Source organism: Numida meleagris, chromosome 2 (genome assembly GCF_002078875.1).
Source record: "Numida meleagris isolate 19003 breed g44 Domestic line chromosome 2, NumMel1.0, whole genome shotgun sequence".
Lineage (NCBI taxonomy): Eukaryota > Metazoa > Chordata > Aves > Galliformes > Numididae > Numida > Numida meleagris.
This window is the reverse complement of record NC_034410.1, coordinates 77,441,576-77,463,202: the sequence shown is the minus strand read 5'-3', so window position 1 is coordinate 77,463,202 and position 21,627 is coordinate 77,441,576. Positions and strand designations below refer to the sequence as shown.

The window sequence follows — 21,627 nt, the reverse complement described above, 5'->3', positions numbered from 1 at the left end:
AAGCTGATTCCATTTGTTGCCTCATTCTAAGGCAAATATTGAAAATAGGTCCAGGTGAGTGTTGCACTAGAATTTAAAAATACAGATATAGCCATCTCTGTCTCTTCAGACAGAAGACCTGAATCAGTTCTCGGTACACCTGACTGCTTTTTCCCAAGAACAGGCTACCGCTGCTCTGAACCTCTGGGGTGCATTGCCTTACATGCACTGATACTGTGCCTGCCTAGGTATGAAAGCCATTCTGAGATATTTTCATGGTGAGATGTTAAAAAGGTTCTGTAGATTACATGCAAAGTAGGAAGCAGTCTTGGTTTTCAAATGACTGTAAGACTTCAAAGTTTGAGCAGGATCTTGAAAGATGTGTGAAATAAATTGGGTATACTGCACAAACAAAAAAGCCTCGCAATCTAAAATAAGCTTTACTAAGGTGATACTTATGCATTTTTAAAAATCTGAATATGGATTTTGAAATACCCTTTGACATTTTTAATTACAAATCAAATTTTAGAGTACATTCTGCTTTTTTTCCCTGTTTTCTGAGTTCTCTTTGCCATTTGTTTTGGCATCCTATAGTTCAGTAAATAATAAAAATGGAAATACATTATCTCCTTAATATTATCTCATCAAGAAGAAACAAATCGCTTTGACGACTAAGCTTATCTCAGTTTGTTCTCAGTACAAATTGGATGCAATGTATGGATACCTAACTGTGGTTTTATGCCACACATCCAGTTTACTTTAGACAATTTATGCAAATAATTTTGGCATCCCAGTGTTTTATTAGATTTTTTCTACATGAAGACAGTTTATTGGATTTGTTCTGCATTAATGCAGATGATGGCATTGAGTTTATCATCTATGTGGGGAACTTGAATATATAAATATTAATAGAAGAACAAGACAAACATTCTAAGAAAGTGACTGCATATATTTTGAATCATATGATCAGTTTTGAAAAAAGTTCTTCATGACCTCAAGCCTTACAAGAGAGATAACTGCAATTGGGTACCGGAGCAATGACAGAACACAATACAGTTCTGTTTCCAAGTTCCTGTGGAAGCCTGTTTTCAGGTTTTCTATTCCTTCATGCATGTCTTTACATATGCATAAGTCTGTGCCTTCTCTTCATTCACTTATAATCTGCAAATAACCTTTAGTAACATAATTAATTGAAAATAGCCAGCTTGTTTGCTTATTTGACATCCCAAGTCCAGATTTCTGGAGCAGAGGATGATCTGCTGTAAGACATTAAGACCCACTTTATGTTCAGAACAATGTTATCTTTGTGTCAGAAAAGCCAGAAAATCTCTTTGGCATTTCATTTGAGGTGTGCATTCTATCCTTCCTCGTATATCAGCACAAGAATAATTAATCACTAATGGATGCTGTGATGTGGGTGATCGTTTTTTTTTTATTATTTTATTTTATTTTTCCATTAAATATCTAAGGAATACCCAGGCCTTACCAACCGATTTAAAGCAATGTGTGGATGCTTGGTTTCTCTCTTAATATTTTTTTTGTCTTACAGTTTCTCAGTGGATCCATTTTTTGCTTCCCCAATTTTAAATTCCTTGCTTTTTGGAAGCTTGCAAAATCGTTTTAATAATTCCATTTCATTTCAACTTCCTACACTATCTCAGCAAAGTAAATCAAAAAACAACATGATGGGCCATTTTTTATAGTCTTCAAAACATTCCAATTTAAAAATCTCTTGTTATTCTAAAGCAGTAACATCTTTGCTGTGTGCATACTAAAAAAAGAAAGTTTGTCTCCTGAACAACTGAAGATGTACCAGTAGGCTAAATTTTCCTCTGCTACCTTTTTTTTTTTACCAGAAAGTTTGCATGACATAACTTGGTGAAAGTTAGGGTCCACTAGTGTAAGTGAAATTCACTTTAGATAATTTAGGTATCATATTGCAAAACTGCAAATTATTTCCATAAAAAAGTTTTATTTCTAGAATGGATTTCTTCCAGAGCCTGAGAGTATATAAGGAAATCTTCCTTCATTTCAGTCACCCTGCATCATTTTGCTTATTTCTGGGCTTTTTTTCTATGCCTTTTTTTTTTTTGCACGGTGGGGAGAAGTTATACATTCAATGAAATGTGTACAATGTGGTGTGTGCCTGGGGGTTAACTTCTGTGGAATCTGGAATTGTACTTGAATGGCCAAATAATATCCTTGTAAAGGTGATGTACTGTGTTTATTTTGTCTCTTAAACCTGTACTCCAGCAGGACAAGATGCCGATTGTTTCTTTACCTCTGTGTCCTCTTGTAACAGAATGAATATTACTGTAGGTTAGACTTCCTGTGGAAGAACAAGTTCAAAAAAGAGCGGGAGGAGATTGAAACCATGGAGAACCTAAATCGGGTGCTTCTGGAGAATGTGCTTCCTGCCCACGTAGCTGAACACTTCTTGGCAAGAAACCTGAAGAATGAGGTCAGCCATCTCTGTATATCCTCTGCTCTGTACTAAGTCATAGAAATACCACTTAATGCTGAGTTGAACAGTAGGTCCATACAGTCAGATTATAGATTTACAGTCATTTTCCTTCCCACCTGCCTTCCTGAAAAGCTTGCTTTAAAGCACTGAATGCAGTTGGTACCTTGAAGTCAAAAATGTGAAACTGTCTTAAGTGGCAATACGCTCTGCCTTGGGGTGGAGGCAGAAAACGGGGAGAAAGTGGAAGAAAGGGATAATTGAATCCACAAGGATTTAAATTTGAAGCATATGTATTCAGATACATTTTTCTTTGTGATCAGAGTAGAGCTGCATCCAGGTTTTGAAATTGCTTGTGGTGACTGGAGACCTTGCTTACAGAAGTGAAAATTAACCTCTTCCCTGAAACAATGGCTATATTAATTCTGGAAAGAGGTGCTGAACACTGAAAAACCTATTTACTCACAGCTGTGGACTTAATCCAGGCATCAGAAATGTCTATCAAAAGACCCCTGTTGACTTAAGTGGCAATCAGATCTACTCCTAATGCTGCTTTGTAGCTTTAAGAAAGGAAAGAAGGATGAAAACAAAAACAAAGACAAAAGGAAAAAAAAACAGATTTAGAAGGAGTAGTAGTTTCTGTATATCTTAACTGCAACAATTTGAATTACTTGTGCAAACAAAACAATTGTTCCAAAACTGACAGAAGAGGGGAGGAGATTTACTTTGATCTCCTGACTAGAGAAGGACAGCGTTTTCCCTTTCACTGTGGTTTGCGCTAAGCAGTACTATAACGTACTTTACATTTGCACTGTAGTACTACCTGTAAACATTCACTTGGTAGCTAATGTTGAATGAAAACTGCTGTGGGGTTCCTTTGAATCCAGTGAAGATGTTGGCTGAAAGCCAGGTTGGCTCAGCTCCAGCTCTCAGTTCAGGCATTAAACACAGCAAACCGTCAGGAGATTGCTTTCTCATTTATATGCTATTCCATCTCAGCTTCCCAGCAGGGCAACACCATCTGCTCACCCTTGTATTGGCAACTGGATTTATAGTGTCACCCTTCAAGATTCTTGGGTTGAAATGAGCTTCAGTAAGTTTAGTGAAGATGAAAAACTGTAGTCTGCTGAACTCTCTGGTCTTTCAAGTCAGCTGAAATAAAAAGAATTTGACATGATTTTAGTGGCATCCCATTTTAAAAAGCCCTTGAGTGGTTTTGTGCTTTGTTTATCTTTAAATATGGTTTTCAAAGAGGCGAGAACCTCACAAATCCCTGGAAATACTGAGGAACACAAACATCAGTCACGTCTTGTTTCAGCATCTGTAAGGACATGTCAAGCCTTAAAGGAGATTCAGTATGTTTTTTATGTCTAAACACCTGAAAATAGATTAGAGCAGATCAAATCTTGGTTTTATTTCTGTGGATGTTTAGGTAATCAGATAATGAATTGAAATTTGTGTGCATCTTCCTCAGAGGCAAACACTCAATATGGCTATATATATACTATTTTCTATTAAAGATTTTGAGATGAAGATCTATCTAATGGATGAACATTACTTGTCCTAGAATTTTTTGCATGCAGTTGTATGAAGGAAAGGGAAGACTAAATATGCTGCTGAAGGAAATGTAGCAGGAATGAAAGGGAAAAAAAAAAAAGTGTGGATAAATGCTAACTGGGAGCGGTAAGACTACTTTCAAAAAAACAACAAAGGTCTTTTCATAACAGGACCTATGTTGACTAATGCTGATGTGGTAAAAGCAATTTTTTTTTCAAAGCAAGTAAAATAAATATTAAATAATAAAAGTTTGTTTGCTTTATCAGAGTCTCCCGAATTGGCTTTCTTCTTATGGCTGGATACCAAATAAGGCACTTTCCAGTTGAGAGACAGACGAACAAATAGAAAACAAAAGCAGGACGCTGGATTCTTCTGCAACTGGCTTCTGCACCCTTTTCCTTTGTGCTGTGAGCATCCAGCTTCCCTATTACTAAGAAGTACTCAGGAAGGAGCTTTCTTGCTGCGAGCTAACTTGAAAGCATGTTGCTGAGTTGAATACCTAGCGAGAGTAATCCTGCTTCATTAGCTGCAGAATGGAGCCAGCAGAAATTATGCCCCAGAGAAGCCAACTGCTGTAGCTTTCCACAAGCCATATGGAGTGGGGACCAGTTGGCCTCCTTCAACCTTAGAAGGTCTTCAGGCACTGGAGAAGACGAGACAGTAAGGAAAGCTGACCAGGAAAAATTCAGATGGTAGAAGAGGGAAAAAAAAAGAAAAAGAATTGATGGTAGAAGAGAGGGTGATTTTACTTGTGTTGAAAGAAAGCCACTCCTTCCTGGAATTATACTGCATTTAATTTTCTGATTAAATATTTTGGAGAGTACTTTTTCATCAGAAATACTCACAGGAAAATTAAGACACCTGATTACCATAGCCTTTATTATTTTGAATGATTGCAATAAACTAGCAGGGAATGTCTGCTTAAAATTGCCTGACATTTATTGTGACAGCTGCAATTACTACTCATGGTTCTAAACAGTGCCATTTGTTGTTTCTGTTCTGGTACTACGCCACAAAGCATTAGTAGGGATGGATGTAGCCTCAGTGTTTGAGAGGAAAGAAGAGAAATGGGACACTGTTGCCGAGCTTCAACACGACAGGTGTTCACATACAACTTCGTGTACTTGTTTTTGAGGTGGAGGAAAGAGTGATAACTCCGTTTGTAGGAAACGAAGATTTTTCTTTATAACACTGGAACATGCAGCCCTTTCTTGTGGGCTGTTTGTCCCCTGCTGCACAGACAGCCGACAGGGTACAGCACACTGATCCTTTCTGTGTCACAGTAGCACCTCTGTTTGAATCTCTGCTCCTGTTTTTTGCTTAATCATATCCTCTTCCTTATGATTGTGCATCATGCAAGTTGCCATGATTTTTTCTGGGCTGCACTTCTGCTTTCAGGGAAGACAGCAAAGGCACTCCTAATCACTAATGCCATCTGGGCTCTATGTTTACAGTCTGTAAGACACTTTTTTCAGTGGCAACGAAGGCAGGCATTGCCATCCATCAGCAATCCAGTTACCTGCAGGGTAACACACAGGGCAGGGTGCTTCAGCAGAAGTTCTAGGAGCAACTGCACATTAACATACTATTCACCCATTCTGCTTTTGCCTGTAAATTTTAGGGCATATTTTGCTTCTGCAAACACTTTTTAAACACTTCCTAGTTACAGATTTTTCTAGTATTCCCCTAAATATTAAACTTTTTAATCCCCTAAACTCTTTCATGTTGGTGAATAGCAACAATATATATATACATATATATTTTTCCTTATTCAAGCTGTAAGTTTCCTATTTGTCTTCTGGTTCCTGAATTATGTGGTGGTAAGAAGGATCAGTCTTCCACCACTTGTGCTTCATACATGTGTCCAGAGAAGGGCAACGAAGCTGGTGAGGGGTCTGGAGCACAAATCTTATGAGGAGCGGCTGAGGGAGCTGGGATTGTTCAGTCTGGAGAAGAGCAGGCTCAGGGGAGACCTTATTGCTCTCTACGGCTGCCTGAAGGGAGGTTGTAGCGGGGGGGGGTCAGCCTCTTTTCCCACGTAACTAGCGATAGGACAAGAGGGAATGGCCTCAAGTTGCGACTAGGGAGGTTCAGGTTGGATATTAGGAGGAATTTGTTCTCAGAAAGAGTGGTTTGGCACTGGAACAGACTGCCCAGGGAGGTGGTGGAGTCACCATCTCTGGAGGTGTTGAAGAACTGTGTGGATGTGACTTAGTGAGCATGGTAAGGATGGGATGACAGTTGAACTAGATGATCTCAGAAGTCTTTTTGAATCTTAATGTCTCTATGATATTATTCAGTAATATGTGTTCCTTGATCATATCCCTGTGTAGATGGTTTCCTTTTCCCCAAAGGGTTCACTTCTGGTATGTAACAGGCATGAATTCTTATGGTTCAAATTTATATTCTCAGGTAAGTCTATATATGGCATTCACTTTCATGTCCTATTTCAAATATGACACTGCTCCACTATTTCCACTGTGACAAAATTTTCACAAACTTTATAGCCTGTATCTGTGAGCAATTCCTTCAAGTTTTATGTTCTTGGGATGCAAAATCAGTGGGATTCAAGAAAGTAAACAACACAGAAAACTGCTATCTAATGTTAATTTGGTAAAATAAAACAACTTTTTTCTATTAATTTACAGAATCGTTAGGATAATAGCATTGTGTATTAATGTTAGTGACATTACTATTAATTTGGATAGATTTAATTTGCTAGATTTGTAATGATAGGAATATGAACAATTTTTTTCTGTGAAAAAGTTTTGTGATAACAGATACATACAGTTTGTTTATTTTGTTAGGTCAGGTTTCAAAAGTATGTGTAATAATCCACATTTTGAATGTTAATTATCTACATTCTGATGTGAATACTCTCATATCTCCCTCTGGTCTTCTGTGAATTTCTCCTTCCATTACCAAGCCCTGTATTTTTTGTGCAATTTCTTCCCAGTTTTAAAAAACATATGTGTAGCCTGGATTCCTTCATCCACCATTGAAATCAAAATACCAGGAAGGTGACTTGTGCAAATGGAAGGAAAAGTGAGATAAACCACATACTGTAATCTCTGTGCCTATTCTGCTACACTAGTCTAAGATGTGCACTCAGTGTGCCAGATCTTAAGTTTTGAGTATATTTATAAGCAAATGTCACTGTAGCTTCAGTGTAGACGTGCTTGAGGTAAATTTGATGTAGGTAGATGTGAAGCAGAATGCAAGGGCTAAATATTTGAGGAACGGGTCTGTCAATCTTGTTCTGATGCTCCACTCAACTAATTTTGAGCTGGTCTGAGCTCCCATCCTAAATAAGAGATGCTCAGGAGAGCAACTGGTGTATGTCACTGCAGTGTTACAGAGTCTGGACTCCTGTGGGGGGCTGGAGCAAAGAGAGCAAAGAGATGCTCAGATCCCTCTGAAATGCTTAAAGACAGAGTTATCCTGTGTAGTTTCAGGCATTCTTCTTGAGTCCTTCCATTAGGAAAAATGACTTCCTTAGACTTTTTTTTTCCTATATCCGAGAGAGAGAAGCACTGTCCGAAAAGATTGTGCCCATCTGGCAGTAAAATCATTTTCCAGATACACTATAACGTCTACTGACATTATAGGACACATAAGATGACTGTGCTCTCAAATGACATACTTTATCCAGGTGTATTGCTCAAATTCGGTTGATATCTTCTAGCCAGAGGGCTCTCCTCTCCCCTGCTTTATTGTATGAATTAAACTGATTTAAAAAAAAATAAACTTGAACACTGCAGGAGGAAATACACAAATTAACCCAATGTTTATGGAAATGGAACAAATAGATGACAGAGGAGTATTACCAGGGTACTGGTTCTTTATGAAAAACTCAGTGGGCAAGAGGCATGAAGAGCTTCAAGCTGTGATTATATAATCCTTATGAAATAATAGGGGAGAAAAGTCTTGTAGTGAACTATCCAGCTCTTCCAACTGCCCATGCTCCTCTCTGCCTGCCTCACACCTGTTCTGGGCTGAGGCAGCCAACAGATTTACCAAAGTTCTGCAGTTTTTCAGTTAACATCACCAACTTAGATTCACTGTGTCTGTACACACCCATGTAGATTCACCATGTTCTTTAAAAAAAAAAGAGAAAAAAAAATGCTGCGAGCAAAATTGAAAAAACAAAGTTTGGATAAGTAAAAGGGGAAAAAATATCTGATCCTTCTTGAAATTGCAGAATATTCATCTTATTTATATAAATATTGAAATCCATGCTCTACTCAAATACCTTCAATAGAATTTGGCTTTATACTAGCTTACAGCATCTCTGATTGTTGTGGTTACCTTACCTTTCCATACTTTTTTTCATTAGTTTAATAAATAGTCCTTTTTCTTTTTTTCAGGACATAAATTTGTACTGAAAGCAGAGAGATTCTAATGATTGAGGGCACTGGAGAGGAAACTGAAGGGAGGGATGAGAGAATTCATTTTTATCATCAGAGGTTTCCTCTGGAGCAGAGGTGCTCTCATTTCAGTGCTCACAGAATGCTATGGAGAATGTGACACATAAGTAAGTTTAAGTTCAAGTGACTTATTTCTCTCGTTAAGCCCCTTGTTATGGAAAAGAAAGAACAATTATTTTGTCCTATTAGGCATCTTGTCATTTTAGATTAGGATCTATCAGGATTGTGTCACATTAGGCATTTGTAGTGCACTAGTGTTGAGATTTTGCTTCAATTTTCTAGTTCTTTCTAGTCATTATAATGATACAGCTAATAATAAATCAGAGACTGTTTTGCAAAATACAGTCTCAGCCATGCAAGACAAACCAAATTCTCTACAAACATCAGAAGTAATCCATATCTAGTAAATTAGTGAACATTTTATGTTTACGGAGCAAATATTCAGGCAGAAAAAGGGGTAACTTTAGAACACAACTTTCAGCTATGTTGACTGTGTTTAACAGGTCTGTATACTGTTTGAAGATCAATAAATGCCACTAAATGCAAAAAATACCTGAACACTGTTTTAAAACTTTCCATCCATGGCACCACCTTCCTTTTCAGAACCAGGACGCTACATATTATCATCGAACCTTATTTACAGCTGGGTATAACAGAAGTTTTTTTTCTCTCTTTTTTAATTTTCTTTTGGACAGGATCTGTATCATCAGTCATATGACTGTGTCTGTGTCATGTTTGCCTCTATTCCGGATTTCAAGGAATTTTATACAGAATCTGATGTAAATAAAGAAGGCTTGGAATGTCTCAGGCTGCTAAATGAGATCATTGCTGACTTCGATGATGTATGTACTTCTAACAACAATCAACATATGGTTTCAATCTTAATAACCCAGGGTATGCAACAGTAAGCAAACATACTTGAAAAGGAGAGTGGAAGAGCTGTCAGAAAAGAACTTTTGTATGCCTGGTCATGTAGAAATTACTTTCAAGGAGCATTAAAGGAAAAAGAGATTTATGTGGAATAAATGAGCTATTGATCTGACATCATACTCAGTTGCTTTTCAGTCTCTATAATGAGAATCCAATGCATATATCTGACAGGGAAATTCTGCCCTTTATCTGCAGTTCACAAGGCACATTACGTGCCATATATTAACTGTAGTTCCCAAATATTAATGCCAAAGGTAAAGCGCCTAAGTTTGTGCCCTAAAATTTTACATCTTGGAGAGCATCCAAAGGAGGGCTGTGAGGGTGTTGAAGGGTCTGAGGGCAAGATGTATGGGAAATGGCTGAGGTCACTTAATTCAGCCCAGAGCAGAGGAGGCTGAGGGGAGGCCTCATGGTGGCCTGCAGCTCCTCATGAGGGGAGTGGAGGGGCAGCGCTGAGCTCTGCTCTCTGGTGACAGTGACAGGGCCCGAGGGAATGACATGGAGCTGTCAGGGGAGGGTCAAGTTTGAGATTCGGAAAAAGTTCTTCTCTGAGAGGATGGTTGGGCACCGGCACAGGCTTCCCAGGGCAGTGGTCACAGCCCCAGGCTGCTGGAGTTCAAGAAGTGGCTGGACAACACCCTCAGTCATATAGTCTGATTTTTGGGTGGTCCTTTGTGGAGCCAGGAGTTGGACTCGATGATACTTGCAGGGCATTTCCAACTCAGGATATTCTATGATTCTGTAACCTTCATTGTTTTGATTATACAACATGTTGATCAGCTGGTATGCGAATGACTCATAAGAATGTATAGGTTTTAACATTCCACTCTCCAAGCTACAAGCAAGTGCAGAGTGTGTAACTACAGCTAGATTGTGAAAAGTCATCTCTAAAGGTCTCACTAAGAACAGTATTTGTCTTAAAAAAAAAGTTGCTGGTGATAAAGATACCCAAAGAAGGCGTTAAGTGTGTGTCATGATTCAGAGAACACAGTCTGGATTTGCAGTTCTGCAGCTGTGGAGGGAATTTTAGCAGCAAACCCATTTTGATAACTTTGGAATGTTCAAAACAACCTGGATTATGAATTAGAATTCTTACCATCTCAACTAGAAGACATGCTTACTTTTCTGAAAGCTGCTTAAAGCTTAACCATTGGCTCGCGTGGTGATTTGGTTCCACAATCAAATGAGAGTAAAGTCTACTGATTTTTAAGACCTTTATGGACAATAAAGTGAAATTCAATGTCACTAATATAAACCTGGTCCCTTTATGATAAAAAGGTATTTTAGCAGACATGATTTCCCTTTTTCTAGGAATTATTCCTGTATCATTGTTTTGTCCATCCTTAAGGCTATCCTGTTTATTTTTGTGAATCAAAGTAGTGATGCTCTGAATTCTGTTAGAGGAACAAGCACTTACAATGCTTTTGATCCCAGTAATGAATAACTATTCTTGTTTTCCAGTTATTGTCTAAGCCAAAGTTCAGTGGAGTTGAAAAGATAAAGACCATTGGAAGCACGTACATGGCAGCAACAGGATTGAGTGCTACACCCAACCAAGAACAGTATCAGGTACAGAAAAAATTTCTTTCTCAATAAAAATCATGCTCATGTTCATTAAACAGCAGCCTACATATAACACTGTGGCCTAAATTTCACTGCTTACTGATCAAGTGTATGCCATTATTTAGAAGTCTCTGAATTATTTTTCTTCACATTGCAGTTTTAAAATGCTGCCTCTGTATTTGTTAAGTCTAAACTTGGCTTTCTACTCTAAATATAATACAGCATTTTATTGCTACGTGTTGCAGCAGGAGTAATTGAACATGGAGTCTAAAGGAGAGTGTGGAATCACTACTTTCCTTTGAAAGTTGAGAGTGCAGGGTAGCTGTATTAACCATACACTTAAAGACCCCACAGGCTCAGTGCTGAAAGCAGATTCCTTTGTTTCTGATTTATTTAATACAGTAGGATTGGGAACTGCATGCAGTCAGTAGAAATGAAGTTCAGAGAAGCAATTCATAACTTTGAAGCAAAAGCCTTGCTTTTGCCATGATCTTTAGATCACTGGTCAGCAACACAGAGGCGGCAATAATGAATCAACATGTTCCCTGATAACGATTAATGTCTCCTGACAAACTTGTGTTCCTTCTAAAGAGAAACAAGTAACACCTGAACTATAGACCTTAATAATCTTGAGGACAAAAAAGAATAATTTCAAATTAGCCCTGACATTCAGTACAAGGGAGGTGAAGAAGATGAAGGAAATGCAAGACCGTAGACTGGAGAAGACACAGAGGAGCTCTTAACCACTAGTAAATTTAGTGTGTGTGCTGGAAGAAATGTATTGTTTGAGTTATTTCCACAAATTATAGATCAGGAGATCCAAGTCTTAGTGTTCCTTTGGTGATTTAGTACACATTTTGAAATGAAATCCATCAAAACTTAGGTCTCTTCAGTCCAGATGCTCCAGGATCCACAGATACTGCCATACCTAGTGTGGCAATGACTGACAGCTAGGCATATAGCAGAGCACAGCCCCCATTTCAGTACAGGAACTCAGGGAAGACTAAGTGCCTAAAGACAGGGTCTGAATATATCAGCTGGGTAGGAGACCATCTGTCTTAGCTAGGAGTGAACTCCAAAGGAAACAGAAAGACTTCATTCATCTAAACAACAGCTCTGGCAAGCAGCACTACTGTCCCACCAAGGCTGATGTATGTACTCTATGAATCATCTCACAAAGTTGTCAGCTGTCCATCAACTCTTTATCTCAAGGAAGATTTAGTCATTTCTCATAGAGATCAGTAAGTCTAACTCTTAAGAAATCATTCGCTTGTCAGATTCCTACCCGGGACTGTGGGAGCCTGAAAATCAATTCTCTCCTTAGCCTAAGAGGACTCAAACCTGGTTTGAGTACTTAGAAATCAGGCTACACTGACAGTATATGATAAAACATTAAATCTATAGCCTTAAAAACTAGTGTGCGCCCTGGAATAGCAAATTATTGAACAGGGAATGGGTTGTCTTTCCCCTCTGTTCCTCCTGCATTTTGTTTATTTTCAGGTCTATTACACGATCCCAGATACGCCTGCTTATCTATCTGCCAGATGAGATCAGCTGAGGAACTATTAAAACTGATTTTCACTGGAGCTTAAGCATTAATGAGGGTGCTGAAATGTGCAACAGTGAGAGGGAGGAGTCTCTGTGGGGCTCACCACAAGCATTATTTATTATTAAGAGGCATAAAACAGAAACAGACACTCAGAGAAAATTAATGTACAAATCCTAGACACACAGACAGCGAGTGCAGTTGGGATAGATATCAGCTAATCAGTTGCTCGACAGTCAAAATTTTATATTGAGTATGTTTTGAATGTATCAACTCTATACTGCCTTATAATGTAAGTAAATCACAACATGGTCTGTTGGCCATTGTTTGATTCAACTGGTGCTGGACAGGGCATCTTCTACATGAGTTTTCTGCTGCAGCCTCCTGGCATTAGGATATCCCTGAGAGTTTAAGTGCTTCTATGTTCAGCGTATTTTGGATGTTTTCTCACAGGAACTAAAGCTACGGAAAATGATTTTATTCTGTTTGTTTGGCAATTCAGGAACCTGAACGACAGTATATGCACATAGGAACCATGGTGGAGTTTGCATTTGCCTTAGTGGCAAAATTGGATGTCATAAACAAGCATTCCTTCAATGACTTCAAGTTACGAGTAGGTATGTATTACAGGATTTGCGAATATGGAGGAGGGGGAGAATGTAGCATGACGTTCAAGCAGATTAAAGTGTTACTAGAACTGACCAAGAGGGCCATGGAAGTAGATAGCATCACCTTTACCCTGCTTAAAGGCAATGTCAGTGGATTTGCCAGTGAGCAAAGCTGCTGTTGTGGCAAGAAGTATTTGGAGGCAGGAACTCAGAAGAAGCGGTATCACTAAGTAAAGAATGCTTGAAGAGTATGGCTCCATGGGTCCAAATGATGGGTATGGTAACTGTGATAATTATTCTAGATGTTGTTAATTATATACATTTTTAAAACTTTTCAGTACCAACGGAGATCCTAGACAGGGCTTTATGAAACTATATGAATGGCTTTGGAGGACAGCACCTAAAAGGCACCAATGAGGCTGGAGCTTGAAATACTTTAGATGTACTAAAATCAAGCAAGCATACAACAGTGCTTCCTCCTTGCTGTTAAACATTAGGAGGATATTTCACTTCTTTGTTATTCTGTGATTATTGATAAATAAGAGCAAAGATGTCCAGTTGTTGATATTTATTAGGAGTATCACTTATGTTTCAGCTTCTAATTGCTTCCCTTTGTGCTCCACAGTATTAAAAAACAAACAAACAAACAAAAAAAAACCCACACAGATGCAGTAAGCCATGGAAAGGATGATGAGATATATGAATTCAGAGCTGGTCAAGAACCATATGTTCCAAGATGCTTATTTCCTGATAGCAGTACATAGCAGTTTTACAATGCAATATGTAACTTGGAAAGTGTTAAATGAAAGCATTAAATAAATATTGGATACCTACAAATCTATAAACATATCTGAAGTATTTGATTCCCAACAGTTATTCTCCTTTCTTATTTTTCTTGCTGTGTTGCTTGCTTTTCTTCTTGCTTGCTCTTACATTTATTTCACAGTGCCACCCACTGGCTAAGCTTGCTACTTTCTGACCTTCAATATTCTCATGCTCCTTTTTGTTTCATATTCCTTGCCAAAGTTAAAAAATGAGGAAGCAAATCTGAAGTATGTCTCATTCTTGATGTGTTCCAGAACTTGATGAGTTTTTAAAAAACATGTAGAGATAATATATTTTGTACAGAATAAGAGTTCTCTTCTTGCCGTAGATAATGTTACATACTTGCAAACAGACTGTTATCAGTAGTGTCAATACGGATACAGTCAGCACTGAATCTGCAAACTGATTATATCAATACTGACTCTTTTCAAGTAGGGATTAAGAGGTGAACCTTCTAGGGGAAAAGAAAGTACCTACTTGTGATTTTAAAAATTTGATATTTGATGCTAGTTAGTGATAGTGCTTTTGATTTTGCCTCCTGCTTTGCTTCCCTGCTAGTAGCATACAACTCCATTCCTTTAGAACTGTTAACACAGGATGCAAACTGATTGCAAGAGGAAACACGCCCAAGATGCAGTGGGAACTGTGCTATCTTGTTCTTCTCTCTTAGCATCTGCATTTCAGAACTAGCAAATTGTTACTTGTGCTGCATGCTTAAGGAATACATATACTACAACTATTTAAGATAATATTATAGGCAATCCAGCCTCCAGAACAAGGATTCAAATCCTTGCAATTCATTCACAGAAATTTATTCTACATTTATGAAGCAGAGAATACTGTAAAATACATTTGATTTGACTATCAATTATTTCAGATAGAAGTCCTTTTCACTGACAGTAGAAAGAAGAAATTCAAGTATATCTGTTTTCCCAGAGGAAGCTGCTTTTCCTACAGAATGTTTCTCATGCCATGTAATAAAGGTTGAAAATATCAAAATTATTCAGGATAGGAAGGAGTTGTAAAACTAAAATTAGATTAACTTTTGACATTTCTATAATATTCTCTTGCCATAAGGGGTTGATAAATCACTTGTGAACAGGATATTGGTTGCTGTACCCACTAATCAACGTGGACCAAATCCGTGTTCATTGACTTCATAAGTTACCAGGTGCACTACTTGTCATCATCTGGTGAATATTCTTTTATAATATAAAGTTCTTATGTTTTTCAGGTATTAACCATGGACCTGTAATAGCTGGAGTAATTGGAGCTCAAAAACCACAATATGATATCTGGGGCAATACAGTAAATGTGGCCAGCAGGATGGACAGCACTGGTGTCTTAGATAAAATACAGGTATTCTTGTTTTGTGCTGATATTTATGTTACTGCTTAAAAATCATCATATATTTGTACACCAAAGAGGTCTGCATTTGGGGGGCTGAAGATGCCTACCACAAAAACCACCTTTCAAAAGAAACAGATCTCAGGCAAGAACATAAAGAATTAAAATTTTTGGAAGAAAAATGGGAAGAGAATCAAAACTTTATATTCACCCCACAGAGGAATACAGTGGAGGAAATTATGCATTTCCTGGAAGTGTAGCATCAGTTTAAGAGAGGATTTGGGCAAAATCACATTTGTATTCTCTGAATTTCTAAATTAGCTACGTTATCCGTGGGGCATTCTTGATGTTAATTATTTCTAAGTAAAGGAAATGTCCATAACTACAGCATATCAAGTTAAATCAATAAAGCAGTGATAAAGTGTTATTTTGTTGAAACATGCAGATTAATAATCTTTACAGTTTACTATCTGTATAGATTAGAGACAGACGTTTATAGAAAAGACCTTCATTTACTAACCTTCCAGAGACTTTATATTTAGGGATCACATTTTAATTTTCTGCCTGGTATGCAGTGTAGCACTTTGGTATCCCACCACATATGCGACTGAGACCACTCAGAATCTGTGATTGAGACCATTCAGAACTAAATAATGCAAAAGCAGAGCTACCTACCAGGTGCTGGCCAAGCCTGAAAGTGGGAGGGATCTGAAAGCAATGATATCTACAAATACTTGTTTGCTTCACAAAGAAACACAGCTAGTCTGAGAAAGGTGATGCTGTTGAACAACCTCTGCCCTGGTGTGCTTGCACCTGAGATGGCAGGACTGCTTCAAGTTTGGTTCACAGTCAATCATGTGAGAAACTGCCAAGAAGCAGCTCTGACAGCAATGAAAACGTCTTACCATCCACTTCATTCACACAGATGGGGAAAATTTTTGTTTATTGTTATAAACAGCTCATGCAGCTGAGAAAAAATGCTGTGTGAGGATGAACCTTGTTCCTCTGTATATCTACAAGCCCTCTCTTTATGGCCTACAGAAGTGGTTATACTGAATTTGATTCTTAATATATGCGATATATGCTGGGCATCCAAAAACAGATGCTTGAACAGACGCCTGAACGCTCAGGTGCTCAAACCTAATCTGAATCATTAAAGGGCTTCTAAGCATTATAGATAAACCCTTGTAATTGCTCAGGACAGATGTTTTCTTCATATTCTGGAAGGTGATTCTGCTTTGCTCTTTTATCAGTGTTGGTTTTATTATTGTCTGGTTGCAGGTTACAGAAGAGACAAACAATGTCCTGCAGACACTGGGGTACATGAGCACTTGCAGAGGAATAATAAATGTGAAAGGAAAAGGAGAACTGAAGACGTACTTTGTACATACAGAAATGACAAGATCCCTTTCACAAGGGAATGTGGCATCTTGAAGAATGCTTGTACATGTCATCGATACCATATCTTCAGGAAAGTATCACGCACTTTTTAACTACATTTTGGCCCTTAACATGCGTGCTATTTTCTGATATGTGGCACTTATTTTAATATGGCTGCAGAATAGTCCCATGAGCCATCATTTTGCACCTTGATATTCCTATGTTCAAGGACAGTTGTGATGTACACTATAGGACTGGAAGATTGTAATGCAACTTGCACTGTTATTCCAAGGCAAGAAAAGAAGGAATAGGAATTAAAAGGAGGTTACTCATCCTGAAAGGACTAAGAAGAGATGTTGGTGACAAATGTGGGGAAAAAAGGCAATAAAGCTAGGGGTGCCTACTATTTCCTGATGCATGGTGTTTTCTGGAAAATACAGTCGCTCCCCAATAGCATCCACTAATCTGGTATTAAAGCATACAGTATTTGTAAATAAGTTTACTCGATCCACATATGATTTGGATGTGATCACCAGTTGCATCTCATAGCCAGGGACACGTTGGGTGGCTTGCTGGCATTCTTTCTGAAGAGAGAACTAACAATGCTGGAATAGTTTTGTACAAACGTGTCAAATGTTTTGAAGCTATTGTCTTTTGTAAGGTTAATTCATTAAAAGTTTATATGTAATTTGTCTTACTGTTGCTGTCTCTTAGTTTTGCTTCCTTCTGTGGCTTCTGTCCCTCTACACCTGCGCGTCTTCTGCTGCAGCTGCTGCATTTTATTCAGTGATTAGATATCAAAGCAGGCTGTGGCCAGCTGTCTCAGTAGCTTAGGTCATTAATATCTGTAAGATTTGCTACTGCCTTTCAGAAATTGAATCAACTCTATTGTCTTCAGTCTTTCTTGGTATCCTAGGCACTCAGCAGTCATTCGGTCCCTAGGTGATACAGAAGACTTCAAGTCCACAAACATGAAGAAACTAAGTGGAGGATACTGGAGACATTAGCAGTGTTGCCACTGTACAACTGGCCTGCAGTGCTTAAACAGTAACTAAGAGAAGCTGTAGGAAAGAGGAAACATTGTTTTGTACTTTGACCACATCTTCTGCTCTTGCATGCCTTTCACTTATCTTTACAATGCCCGATTTCATGGGATATTTAAAATAATCAAATTTATGAGAACATAACTAATACAGTCTGTCTATTTTTGAAGATACAAAAAAATGCTATTTTGTGGATATTCAAGATTAATTTAAATCTTGTTGAATAGCAACTTGCAGATTTTCATAGATGAGCAAATGTGAGAGGCTAAAAAAGCAGGTAAATATGCTCCTTTGAAGGCACTATAAGGATTATTTTTGTTTTGCTATTATCAATACTTGATATTAACATAACCTAAAAAAAAAACAAAATTAATAAAAGTCTCTCATTTAGAAATAGAATATAGCCACAACATTTTTTTTTTGTCATGGTATTGAAATGTAAAGAGAATTCATTGAACAATCTTTTAGATTTCTCATTCGTGAAACATTTATATACATTTGTATTGCATTGGTGTCCTTTCAGAAGGAGTTCCCAAAATTTTGGATCACAAATAAATAGCATCAGGCTGCACAGTCTCACTGTGTGTGGAAAGGTTACAGACAACAGCCGTCTGCCCTCTAGCAAATTGGAATAGCAGTCAATCTTCAAGTGTCTGCATCTGGAGTAAAACAGACAACCTGAAATTTTATTTCCTAAATTAAAAATTAAATTAAATTGGGAGAAATAAAAAACAACTTAGATTTTGAATGTACTCTGAGCCTTTAAAACCATTCTAGTATTATCGCAGGTCAAAGCAATCATTTCTTACTGTGGATGAAAACCCTGTAAGTTGATTATATTGTACTGTCATATCTATGTGCAACCTTCAGGTATAATCTGTACATTCAGGGGTTTGTTTTCATTTGTATTCTTGCACATACTGTGCGCCATTAGTAAGCCATGTACCTGATTTGATAGACTTGTTTCTATGATTTTTTTATAAAAGTTAAACAATATTATATTTCTGTAACCCATAAAACGTTAAAATATTTGAATAGCTGTGAGCTGCCTTGTCCAATGAAGTGTAAAGATAAGTATGTGCCCTCCAAGAACATGCTGAAAATGCCCTTGTCTGTGACACTCTGGTGCCCTGGTAATAGTCCGGTATTTTCTCATTTTGTACTTGCATTCTAACTCTCGCTACTGTGTAGCCAAATCCTGCTAAAGAACAAAAAAAATGGGCAAAAGACGAATATACCTGTAGTATGATGCCCAAAGAAGAGTGCATATTATCCTTTCTCCAGCCTTTAGTTGCTGAGTATTATTATCTTTCTAGTGCCAAGAAGCTATTTGTATCCAATAAATATTTTTTGTCTTCCAAAGCACTTTACATCTACTGTCTATACTGTTTTATTCTTCCCTTGTCTAGACTGACCCAGAGATCCTCTTTCTTCCTCTTCTGCAGAAATTTTATATTCCTCAGTAACTGGATATAACGCTACTTGAGTGTCACTGTATAACTTGAAAGGTTTCTGATAATCATATTTTCTACATAACTTTAAGGTTCGAGTTCCATGACTTCCACGTTGATGCTGTAGCTCATATGTCACTAGCAAGTCATAAAGGACATGAGCTTCAAAAGCAGAACGCAAGAGTGCTCAACAACACGAGGCAGCAGCGACACGATCAATATAAGTGTGATTCACTGTGATCTGGGAAAACAAAACCCAAACATGAACACTTCGGGAGTCTGCTGGATTTCTTTATCAAAGACAATGCTATGTGCCAATTTATGGAGCACTACCAAGGGGCAAGAATAAAGACTCGGCTTGCAGATATTTTTCTTGACTACAAAAGTAGTTGTGATCACCTGTAAAGTAAAGCTACTTAAATGCTGTTTCCAAAGAGACATTAGCATCCTATTTATCCTGTATGTAAAGCATTATTAATTCTCTTCATATTCCTTTCTGGTTTATTGACTTCATAAACTGTCTACAGACCTTACCTTTTTCCACTGAGGCACAGGTAGCAGTTCAGCCTGCTCGTTTCTAAACAGATGGCTGTGCACATTCGTAGGCGGAGGTGTTGAAAGTCTGTCAGATTGTTTTCAGAACCTTGTATCAGGACAAACAATTAGCCATGTCATCAGGAGTATTTATACACTGACAGATTTATTGTTTTACACAATGATTACCTTGTCCTTTGATAATTAATTTTGCTTTTGGTTGTACTTCAGTATGAGGCTTTTTTTTTCTCCTGCAAGAGACAGTCTGTCACTCATTCAGGGCCTTGAATAATCAAGCACTTGTGTGAAATGAATGGCTTGACTTGAGGACCAAAGCTATCACAGCGGAAACTGGACAGCTTTAGAGTCATCTGCATTTCAGCCTCTTTTTCAAGGATGATGGCTCACAGCATTTGTTGGAAAGGCTGTCTCCCCTTCATGGCTCAGGTATACATGGTATTCTGATACACATTGAGGCCAAACAGCAAGGACAGGAGCTGCATTACTGAGCCTTGATTTAGCAGCTGCCTAGCCATCTCTGCTGTAAGTGCCACTAGCTTGAAACAGGTATGTCACCTTGCAGTAGGAAGACTGCTGCTGTGGATTTTCTGCATTTCAATAGCTTGTCATTTGTCTTCTTGGGTCCATCCTGTCACCATCCCTGTCCCATCATCATCTCTCCTGTGACCATTTGCCTCACAAATTAATTTGAGGAATTTTCTTGCTAAGTTTTTCCATCAACCAGTTTGATATTTCAGAACAGTCGCCCTGCCTTTGAGACACCATTATAACTATAAAAGCTATAGGGAGGGGAGTGGAAGTGAGAGAATAGTTCAGTTGGAAGGAGCATTCGGCCATCATTTAGTCCAACTGCCTGAGTATTCCAGGGCTCACCAAAAGTCAAAGCATGTTACTGAGGGCATTGTCCAAATGCCTCTTAACACTAAAAGGCATAGGGCATCAACCACCTCTCTTAAGAAGTCTGTTCCAATGTTTCACCACTCTCACAGCAAAAAAAAAGGCACTGTGCTTTGTGCTTTTCCCATGCGTCCTGTCATTGGTGACCAGGGAGAAGAGCCTGGCACCTCACTCTGCACTTCCCCTTCTCAGGGACCTGCAGAGAGCAATGAGATTGCTTCTCAGCCTCCTCCAGACTAAACTACCCAAACGTCCCTTTACCAGCTTTGTTGCCCTCCTCTAGATGCTTTCAAGGACCTTAAAATCCATTTTATATTGTGGAGCCCAGATCTGCACATAATATTCAAAGTGAGGCAGCACCAATGCTAAATACATTGGGAGAATCACCTCCTTTGACCAGCTGGATACGCTGTGTTCATTGCACCCCCAAATGCAGTTTGCCCACTTGTCCACCAAGGCATACTGCTGGCTCATGCTGTAACGAGCACCCCCAAGGCCATTCCTCCTGAGATGTTCTCCAGCCATTCTTCTCCCAGCCTGTACCTGCATTCATCCCAATTGCAGAACCTGGCATTTTCCTTTGTTAAAACTCATGCTACTGATGATACCCAATTGCCCAATCTTACCTAGATCCCTCTGCAAGCCCTATGACACCTCCAGAGTCAACAACAACTCCCAGTGTAGTATCATCAGCAAACACACTAAGGATGCATTGAGCTTCTGCATCCAGATCATTGATAAAAATGTTAAATAGAACTGGCCCAAGAATCAAGCGTTGGGGAACACTGCTACTGACCAGCTGCCAGTCTGATGTAGCCCCATTCGCATGTAGGACACTTTAAGCTCTGTCGTTCAGCCAGATCATCACCCAGCACAGTGTGAACCTGTTTATCTCACCACTGGACAATTTCTCCAAAAGGATGTCATTAGAGACATTATCAAAGGCCTTACTTCCAGAAAGATTATGTGCAATGCCTCTCCTTCACTCACCAAGTGGTTAGAGGACTTTCCCATGTTAGTTATGTCTTTGTTCTCTAAGTGCCTTTCAATATCCCCAG

The 21,627-nt window shown here is 38.5% G+C and overlaps 1 protein-coding gene across 2 annotated transcripts in view; it reads left to right on the top strand.

Moving 5' to 3' along the window:
- The window catches only part of ADCY2 (adenylate cyclase 2), a 213,148-nt gene extending 193,354 nt beyond the window's left edge, over window positions 1-19,794 (top strand). Inside the window, exons 20-25 of one of the 2 annotated variants that reach the window (XM_021388084.1) lie at window positions 2,282-2,440; window positions 9,120-9,266; window positions 10,816-10,923; window positions 12,966-13,080; window positions 15,131-15,255; window positions 16,525-19,794. In XM_021388084.1, coding sequence (XP_021243759.1) covers window positions 2,282-2,440; window positions 9,120-9,266; window positions 10,816-10,923; window positions 12,966-13,080; window positions 15,131-15,255; window positions 16,525-16,677 — 807 coding nt within the window. In that variant the 3' untranslated portion in view covers window positions 16,678-19,794. Of the gene's footprint in view, window positions 1-2,281; window positions 2,441-9,119; window positions 9,319-10,815; window positions 10,924-12,965; window positions 13,081-15,130; window positions 15,256-16,524 lie in introns of those variants that run through there. The other variant, XR_002435543.1, reaches the window with a different exon arrangement.